Source organism: Medicago truncatula, chromosome 3 (genome assembly GCF_003473485.1).
Source record: "Medicago truncatula cultivar Jemalong A17 chromosome 3, MtrunA17r5.0-ANR, whole genome shotgun sequence".
Classification (NCBI taxonomy): Eukaryota; Viridiplantae; Streptophyta; class Magnoliopsida; order Fabales; family Fabaceae; genus Medicago; species Medicago truncatula.
Window position 1 is genome coordinate 33313170 of NC_053044.1, and position 10380 is coordinate 33323549.

At 34.5% G+C, this 10380-nt stretch overlaps 1 protein-coding gene across 1 annotated transcript; it reads right to left on the minus strand.

Moving 5' to 3' along the window:
* Positions 1 to 5643: 5643 nt before the first annotated feature.
* On the minus strand, positions 5644 to 5982 carry LOC25489232 (F-box protein SKIP19). Its single transcript, XM_024778923.2, has one exon. It carries the CDS (start codon positions 5980 to 5982, stop codon positions 5644 to 5646), a length of 339 nt encoding a protein of 112 aa, XP_024634691.2.
* Positions 5983 to 10380: the final 4398 nt, after the last annotated feature.

Here is a 10380-nt window from a genome sequence, read left to right on the forward strand (position 1 = left end):
CCTTTTCTTGATATGAGCTCGAGTGTTGTGAATGCGAGCGGGTTTGTACTGAATACGCCGGGCCACTTTGCTTTTCTGAGGCAGAAATGAGGAGAGTATGAGACTTGGATTTTGATACTTTTTATGAATGCAATATGATGCATGATATGCTATATGCCAAAATATGCAATTTTTATATATATATTTTTTTTATTTTTATTGAAGGACCTATAAAAGCAGTTTTGTAAACATACCAACCTAAACAAATCATAAAAAACAAAGTTGATTACAAGATAATTCCCTTTCTAACAACAAAGCCAAGGGATAAACTTTCAAAATAAAACAAGATAATTCCCTTTCTAACAACAAAGCCAAGGGATGAACTTTATAACTACACAAAGACATCAAAACAAACTGAAAGACTCTCAAGCCTCTGAACCGAGCTACTCCTCAAAATCAGAATGCGGCCCATCAAAGAGATCCATGCGCTTCTTCTTCCGCCCGGGAATTTGATCAAGCGCGGCATCTTTCTCTCTGATACTCTTTTTCAGCTGGGCGATTATCACATCTTTCTTGTGGCTATCATAGGCTTCTTGCTCTAGTAGGGCCATCACAGCCTCATATTCCTGATCCTTTTTCTGATACTCCCCTTTCCACTTTTGTACTTCACGTTCCGCCTCAACTAAACGCTCTTGGTATTCCTTCTCGGTGTCAAAGGTCATAGGTAGGGGTGGTGCTGGAGTGATTGCAGATACAAATCTTGATATCTTGTAAGGCATCCCAATTTGAGCAGCTCTATCTATCACCCACTGAGTATATGATTCATGAACGGCTCCTGTCTTCCTCCCTAACTGGCTCTTGTCTCTTCTACGAATGGTGTGCCAAGCTCGCACAACCTGCTCTTTCATGCCTTTACTGTCATCTACGTTGAGGTAATACACATTCTCTAGATAGATGCTGAGCGGCTTCCCTTCCATGGGATATCCGAACTGACGTCTGGCAAGCGTAGGATTGTAGCTAATTCCTCCTTCTATACCAAGAAGAGGTACATTGGCAAATTTCCCACAACTGTCAATAATAGTTCCTTTGTCATAAACCCGATCGTACCACACTACCTCGGTTGGAGTCAGGGACATGAGTCTTTTTGACCAAAGAAGGTTTTCTGGATTGGTGGTGAAGCGAGGAGTTCGGGGTAAGTGCGAGGTGATCCATCGATATAGCAATTGTGCACAACAAAGGATAGTTCCACGACCAGCCTGGGTGCGCCTATGGATGGAGAGGTAAGTATCACCTAATAAGGTAGGGACAGGGTTCCTTGACAAGAAAATTTGAATGGCTTTAATGTCCACAAAGTTGTCGAGGCTAGGGAAGAGTACGAGGCCATAAATAAGCAAGGCAAGGATGGAGTTAAAGGCATAGACAACCCCCATTTTGTCAAAGAATGTGGTCCTTTCGTAAAGAAAATCGGTGGAGAAACCCAAAAGTTTTCCCTTAGTGATGAGATGTGCTTTCACTTCGTCCGTTTCAAGATGGAGAGCTGCGGCAATGGTTGAGTGCTTGGGGATTTCCTCGAGGCCACTGAAAGGTACTTTGTCCAACACTGGTAGATTAATCCAACAAGAGTACTCCTCCAAGGTGGGGAGAATCTGGTAATCTTGAAAAGTAAAGCAATGGTAGCCCGGGTCATAGAACTGAACAAAAGCGTTGAGAAGCCCTTCGTCGATATCTGTCTTAACAACACCCATCAAATTTCCATGTTGCTTGTAGAAATCGTCCATACAAACCACTTTCTTCTCTAGCTTCCTCAAACTCAAGAGATCTGGCCTCCTGAAACTATACTGCCTAAGGTTCCTCATATCTACAATGTTTACAACAAAGCTTTTATAAGTCCTTCAAAAAAAATGATGAATGGAAAAAATATTTATGGATGGATGCATGTATGCATGATGAAGTTAAATTCATATGTTGGAGTCAAAGGGTAACAACGCCATTTGGTAAGGACTAAGGTTTTTAGATTGCACTTGTAACAAGGGTTCTACCAAGTTCCCAAAGTCTTTAACCACTTCCGAATATTTATCGGGTGACGGGAGTACTCCCATTCCAATTATATTCGTCGGAAAGTCTCGTTTGGGTGTAGTATCGCGTATCAACTAATTCAAGAGTACTCTCGATTAGCCACCGCACTACGTTCCTAAAAGGCCAAGATGGGTTACAGGTGACTAAAGGTCCTCAACTTCAAAGGTCACTTGAAAATAGCATGCCAAACATGAGTACTCACGTTGACAACATATACTTCCAAGATCCCTCCGTTGAGTGGGGTTATCACATGTGCCAATACCGAAGAGTACTCTTGGCATGGAACTATGATTATACCACCGTCCTATCTTAAGTTTCCCTCAAGCTCGGGTGTAGAGCTTATCGCACCACTCACGTAATAAAGCAAACATGTAAGCAAAATATTTACAAAGCATAAACAAATAATAAAGCACAAAATAAAGAAAGTGAGGTGGGTTTAACCCGCATAGGATCTAAGTCCCCAGTGAAGTCGCCATTTCTGTGCTCGCGATTTTCGGATATCAAACCATTGATTGATTTGAATCGTCAATCTTTGAACTCTCGATTTTTATTCTTGGGAAGGGAAAAAATGAGTAAAAAAACCCTTATCGAGACTTTGGATTCGGGGGTTGGTTACGCGAAGGGAAGGTGCTAGCATCCTAAGCGTCTATGGTATTCCATAGGAACCTCTTACCTAGATTATTTTGTGCTAAACTACTTGTTTATTTGAAAAATTATTGCCTAATGTCTAAGCGAAAGAATGGAGGGAGAAGAGGTATGTTTATGGTTATTTTTATTTGATTTGGAAGGACAAGTCCTCTGCCTACGTACCCTTTTGGGAAAGGGATCAAAACCGACGTAGTTCCACTCAAAAATTTCTTTGGTGGGTTAGGTTGATTTTAAGATTTTTTGAAAATGGTTTTAAGAAGAGAAAGAGGCCTCAAGGCATGAGATAAAAGAAATGAGTGAGGTTGATTGATTTTAAATTTTGAAAATGATTGAAGTTGAATTAAAATTGATTAAAAATTTGATTAAGAAAATAAAGGGAAAATGTTGCTAAGAAAAAAATATTTTTTTTGAATTTGACATATTTGATTTTTTTTGTGAAAAATGATTTTTCTAAACTAACGGTGAAAACTAACGTAACGTCGTAAAAAACTAACGGAAAGCGGTAAATAAAATGTGGTAGTGTCGGTGCATGTGTCGGTGCTTGTGTTACCTACATTATTACATCAATTCCTAAATACAACCCTAAGGCCTTTATGCCAAAATAAAATGCAAGAAATAAAATTACATCAATTCCCTATTTATACATACTAAATCCATGACAAAATAAAATGATATAATTAAATGTGCATGCTATGATTCAAAACAAAAATTAAATAGTTAGTAATCACAAGAAATATTATGATGAATGAGACATAAGAAATAATAAGCAAGAATTAAGATAATAAAAAATTTAAGATCATCATATGAGAAATAATAAAAAAAACAAATTAAAAGGAAAAAATAGGATGGATTTTTAACAATGATAGAAAATAAAAAATAGTGAGAAAAACATTTTTTGGAATTTTTTCTAAACATAAAAATGTCAAAAAGAATAAAAAACAGCATTTAAAAAGTAAAAACAATAACAAATAAAAATAATAAACAAATGGCTCAGCAGGATTAATTCTGGACCATTGGATTAAATCAATGGTCCAAGTTCAAACCCCTGGATTCATCATAGCCATTGGATCCAACGATCCAAGGGTCACAAAAACAACATAGAAACAAAGGGATTATACTGAAAACACAGTGACTGTCAGATCAACGATCTGATGGTCCAAACAGAAACCACACCATACTCACGCAGAAAAAAAATCCACCTGATCCAAAATCAAGATACACAGGAGCCCTCAGATCAAGGAATGATCCAGATCCAAGGGCTGTAACGCGATGGAGCACTGAATTGCAGTATGCGCACGTGCACAAGATCCAACAAAAAAGAAAGCATTATAAAAGAGTTCTAACAAAAAAAACATAACACAATTCACAAAAAAAACTCTTTCTAAAAAACCTAGAGAGAGAAGCTCCCACTTCTCTCTAGGAATCTCGCCGGAGAAGAAGGTGGGGGAGGGGCGGCCGGAGCTGCTCCGGCGCGGTGGTCGGCCGGAGCGCCGCCGCGCCGGAGTTTTTTTTTTTTGCTTTTTTTCGAATTTTTTTACATCAAACCACTCCTCTTCCCTTCCTCTACTCGAATCCGGTATTAGTTTTAAAAAGGGTAGAGAAATTTGAGCTAGATCTACAAATTTAGTTTCAAAAAAAACTTCATACAAAACACAAAACCATTACCTCTTTTTCCGATCTCCCTCTCTTTGTTTGAATCCGGTCCGGTTCTCCTCCTTCTTCTTCGCGACCTCACGCAGATTCCAAGTTTGGATCTGCTCTCTCTCCGATTCGGTTCCGGCGCGCCCCTTTTGCTCCGGTTCGGTTTGCTTTGTTTTGTTATGTGTTGATTTGAGTTGGTTTTGTGAATTTGTGCTGTTTATGTTAACAAATGTTCATGAATGTTGTTGGTGAATGTTGGTGATATTCATATTTGTTCTTATGATTTTTGTGTTTGATCTGGTAAAGAGGAGAGAGAGAAGGAAATTGTGTTTGTGACTTGATTGGAAAAAATGTGTGGTTGCTGATTTTTCTGTGAACAGTGATTTTTTCTCTGGCCCATTTCCCAATGATTGACAGGCTTTTATAGTGACAAATTAGGGTTGGCTCTGGTACAAACAAATGACAAAAATACCCCTGCAGCTGAGACTTGGGGAAAAAGATTTGACAGATAAATAAATAAATAAATAAAAAAACAAAATGAATAAAATAAAATAAAATAAAAAAATAAAAAGAAAAGAAAAGAGAAGGAAAGAAAAGAAGTCACGTGAGTGACTTTTATAAAAATAAAGAAAATAAATAATAAAAAACAAAACTAGCTTAAAAAAAAAGAAAGAAAGAAAAAAAAATAAAAAGTCCCTTCGGAATCCGACATAAGGTACTTCAAAGTATCCTCCCTGCCGAAATTTTGTTTGAAAAGATTAATAAAAAAGCGCCTTTTAAAATGCGATTAGGCCTTCTCTTTTTTTGACGTGATCGTTACGACTAAAAGACTATATAACAAAAATGCGTCATAAAAATGAAAGTGAGACGGTTTTAATTGTTGTGAAATGCGAACGTTGATTTAAATGTAAAAATAAAAACTTTTTGAATGACTAAAGACAAGAAACCCGAATTTTAAATGGTAAAAAAAACGAATAAAAAGGGAACGTGAACCATTTTAAAATACGGACAAGAGATTTTAAACGGTCCAAAATTGGGGTATGACAACTATCTATTTGAGTTGTTGCATATTAGGCATAACATTGAAGGTAAATTGAGTGCATTGCAAATTATGCTGAATGACTAGCTGGAAAGGAGAATATGGGACGGAAAATATTAAATTAAATTATAATTTAGAATATGTATAAGTATAATCATGGTTAAGCAAGATGGCATAGCAAGAAGGATCAATGCTGTTGATAACAAAATATAGTATTATTATGAAACTGGAATTGAAACAAACAAAATGCAACTAATTAATTACCTATGAGCCAAATATTCAAGAAGTTCATCAGTTGCAAACCAGCTAATAGTAATGTCTTCCAGATTACTGCTACTTAGGTCAATGGCACTGCGACAAATCTTCCCCATGTAAGCAAAACAATCAATGGTGAAACCACTAGCTATGTGAATGGTACGCCACATTAGAGGGTCCTGGCAAATTTTCCGCCACAAAGGACAAACATTGCGTGCACTTGTCACAATATCAATAGTACCAAGTCTCTGAAGTATGTTCTTTGTCAAGCCTATCGGAAGTTCAAGCCAGTTTGGCTTTGTCGTGCTATCAACTTTAGCTTTCTTGATACACGACCCCTTCATGCTACAAACGATGCTGAAAATAAGACTTAACAGATACAAATTGCATCAGTAATGAAATAGCCAAAAAGATAGATGCATACAAATTGGAAATTATATCTTGTAATATATTTGTATGACGAAGATGAAGTGATGAATATGGTATACGATGGAGAGCGCAAGATTGAAGCAGTCCAACAAAGTAAGTGATTCACACACTTTCGATTAGTTTATAAAGAGCTAGGAAAGAAGAAAACAAACCCTAAAAAGATACAAATTGTGATAGTGATACACCAACATCCATAATTTTATTTTTTTTTAAATAATTTATTAAGAGCACACTCTATTGTAGAATTGCACCTAAAAGAGAGTGTAGAATTGCTCCTAAAAGATACGGTTGTATGTTATGAAAGGTAGCAGTGTGAGAACCAAATCAAGGCTCAAATGAATCGATGTTCCAATTCAAACCAATAAATTTGGTTAGTTTTTTCTTTTATTTTTTGATGTTTGGATCAAAACCAAATCAAACTAAATTGCAATAAAAGAAGCTGAAAATAAGACCTAAAGTTACAAATTGCAGATCAAAATTGAAACAGTTAAAAGGAGATAGATGAATGCAAATTGGAAACTATACCTTGTAATTTGAATACAATGGAGATCGAGGGAACTGAATAATGTGGAGATGAGATGGAGAATAGTGATTCAGGCAATAAGAACCTTCGTTACCCTTACATGCTTTCGATTAGCTCTAAAATTAGAAGGAACAAATTTTCATTTACGTAAAAGAGAATGTAGAATTGCTCCTAAAAGATACGTGGTAAAACCGCGTATCTTTTGTTTTCGTTCATGTAACAAATCCTGTAAGTTAATAATTTTTTTTATTTTCGTAACATAGATGTTACAAAAACGCCTAAATGTCTAACGACAGCTGATGTGGCGAAGAATGATGCGGTAGAAACGTTTATGTGTCATGACAGATGATCCCTGACTATATTACTTTAATCAAAAACGAAAAGGTATGTGTACGAAATTAAAAACACCTAAATGACAAAATTTGAAATTTAAGACCTTGTTGTTTCCATCTTCTTCCTCTCTATGCCATCTTCTTCATCTCTCTGAATGTCTACTTCAAAAGATGGCAAATGACTTACACTGCCACCTATCAGCGCCACCACAACCGTGAATATTCATACGTCTTCCACTTCCACCACTACCCTCAAATGGGTTATTCGGTGTTTCCCTCACGCTTCCTTCCAATTTGTTTCAATTAACAAATTCTAAGACTTCCATAGACCTCAGTCACAACCTCATTAGTGGTGAAATCTCTTCTCAACTTGGACATTTTAACAAACTTGATTTAAACAATAATCATCTCATTAGAATGATTCTCCAATCTCTCAGGAATGTCTATTATGTGGGCATTTCCTGCAATTATTTCCAACTTGTATTGATTTTGTTACGATAATATGGAACAAGGATGGATGTACCAATTCAGATACACAATTCCTTCCATTGTTCTTCTTATCCTTATAATTCTAATCTCAACCTTCTCACTTTTCATGTTGACGTTATTAAAGCAACACAACACTTTGACATTAGATATTACTCCCTTTGTTCCTTTTCAATTGTCACTTTTGAGTTTTTTACACAAACCAAATCAACAATATATTTTACTACTTTTGATAAAACAATTTATCTTTAGTTGCAGTTTTTTCTTCAAATTTCACTTAGTGGGTTCTGCACAAGCCTTCTTCTTCTTCTTTTTCTTTATCATCTTTATTCTTTTAATTAAAAAAACTCATGACTTTTGTTGAACCAAGAATAAAATCATGACTTTAGAAGCAAACTATTTTACATTTCATACAAAAAATTGGATTTGTAACTATGATACTCAGCTGAGTTTTGGTTGTGGATTCCATCGTGAAACACATGCAGATAAGGGGACATATGAAGATCTGTAAAAGAAGATTTGTTAATGTTAATTGGATCTCTTTTTATGACAATTGGAAAGTTGGATATTTGAATTCGATGGCGGAACAATTTGTGCATCATCAAATTTGTTCCCTTTTACACCCCTAATTGCTGATGTGAATGGAAGAACTAGAATGGATGAAAATAAAAAAGAAGGAACGATGCCATGAAAGAGAAAGATAAGCAAATTAACATTTTTAACAAGAAAATCTAGCTGAACCGTTTGATCAGATCTAATAGCTGTTATTTACTCCTCTCACCCTCTCATTTAAAAAGTCCTCTCATTTGAAATGCTATATATATATATATATATATATACACACAGAGAGAGAGAGAGAGATGATGGAAACAACTAGATAAAAGTAAATACAAATATTAAAATAAAAGTGTAACAAACATGATATGGAATATACGTTCAATTTTTTTTCCTCTATTCATTCAAATGTGTAAGAAACTAAATGAGTATATCTATACTTACATTTTCATTTTCTCATTTATACACAACAACTTTTTTTATAATAAAGATTGTTGATGGTGTCATTAAAAAAAAAAATAAGAACTTAAATTATACTTTTATTTGTTATATTGTTTGTGCCATCGAAATAGGTAATCATAGTTAGTTTGATTTGTTATAATTTAAAACAACAAACATTTATATTTTTAGTTTTAATCATATACCATTTATATTTCATTAAAAAAACACCGTACATAATATTCAAATGTTAGTACAATAAAAAGAGTGAAAAGATGGAGTGCCCGTCTTTTCACTTGTAACAATAACCAAAATATATGATAATGATCGCCATCAACTCACAATTATGATGAATCAACTCTGTTGCTAACAATGCCTGAGAATGACCACCGGAGGAAAATTATACCCTATACTCCAACACATGTACTTTTACCCTTACAAATCTTCAAAAATTCCAATTTTATCCTCTTTGCTATTTAACCTTTTACCATTAATTTTTCACCTCACTTTTAATATTTCCCATTCAGCATGAGTTCACCCCCACATCCCATTTTCTTTCATATAAAACGTTTCTGAAATTTTTCCATAACATTCATCTTCATCTTTACTTTTCCCTAATGTTTACCGGCTAGCTTTCACAGCCTTTTAGAAATTATTTAACGGGAGACCATATATCAAAGTATTCCGGTGTACATTTTTTGATTAAAAGTATTTTGTTCTTATGTTAAAAACAAACTGTCAAAGAATTAAATTAAAAAAAAGAGACAAAAGAATTAAACAAAAAACAATAACATCATGAAACCGTAAAAAGTATTGTATGGCAGCCAAGTAAGAACTAAAAAAAAAAAAAAAATTGCCTGAACAAGAAAACTTCATGAAACGGAAACACTCCATCACCAAACAATTCCAAAAATAAACGTGCAACAGTGGACCAAACAACCAAGTAAGGATAGAGACATGAAATGATTGATGTCTTAAGGAATTTCAAAGAAAAATTTAGTATCCATTGAAGGATTTTGAGGAATTGTTTTAAACTAGGGAAAGAGATGTGAAACGATTCGGTCTAGAAGTACTAACTCAACTGGCAAATGCCGAAATTGCAAGGCTGGACGTCGTGACCCGGATTCGAACTAGAGACCTCACATTTGTGCGTGAGTTAAATTCAGTGGATTACCACTTCATCTAAGACCCAAAAAAAAAAAAAAATCAAATCGAAACTTATATGACAAAGAAGGATTCCGACAGTGCTTATTGTTTGTTATTGCGAATTTTCTTAAATAGGGCGGGGTGAACATTTCAAACGCTTTTTAAGGAAAAGGTGGGGGTGACAAGTTAGAGAGTGAATTTTATTTTATATAAAGGATAAATTTAGTACTTTATATCAAATGTTGGGGTCAAAATATAAACATATATAGGGTGTGGGGTATAACCTCCTCCCTAGAGCAATTTTCATTGAATCTGAACCTCAGACAATGGTTTCAACTCTTCTTACAACTTATTTAAGACCACATCACCAATAAATAAAGTAATTTGACAAAAGCACAGTTTGTTAGATTTAAAGTTTGAAAGGGACTCATGAAAATAAAAGATTTTACTTTCTATACTAGTTCCATTACTCATCCAAGTTAAATATCTACTCTAAATTTCATGAATCATAAATTTGTTACGTTTTTTAAATGAAAAAAAAAAATATAAATTATTCACAAATTCTAACCCAACTAACAAAAAGTTCCTTAAAAAAAAAAAAAAAAAAAGTCAAAATTACTAAACCAATGCAGGGGAAGGGGTTTAAACAACAACCCCTTCACTTGTGTATGAGTTTTCAATGATTATTATTTTTGTAAAGACATGTGAGAAAATAAAATAAATTTTTATAATTGAAAATAGGAAGAACACGTGCAATTAAATTAAAAAGAAGTAGTAACCAAAATAAAAATAAAAAGAAGAAGCACACGTGTAAGAAAATAACAAAACGTGTA

What these genes read in the sequence shown, in the direction of transcription:
- LOC25489232 (XM_024778923.2), bottom strand. Translation starts at nt 5,982, where the DNA reads ATGAAGGGGTCGTGTATCAAGAAAGCTAAAGTTGATAGCACGACAAAG.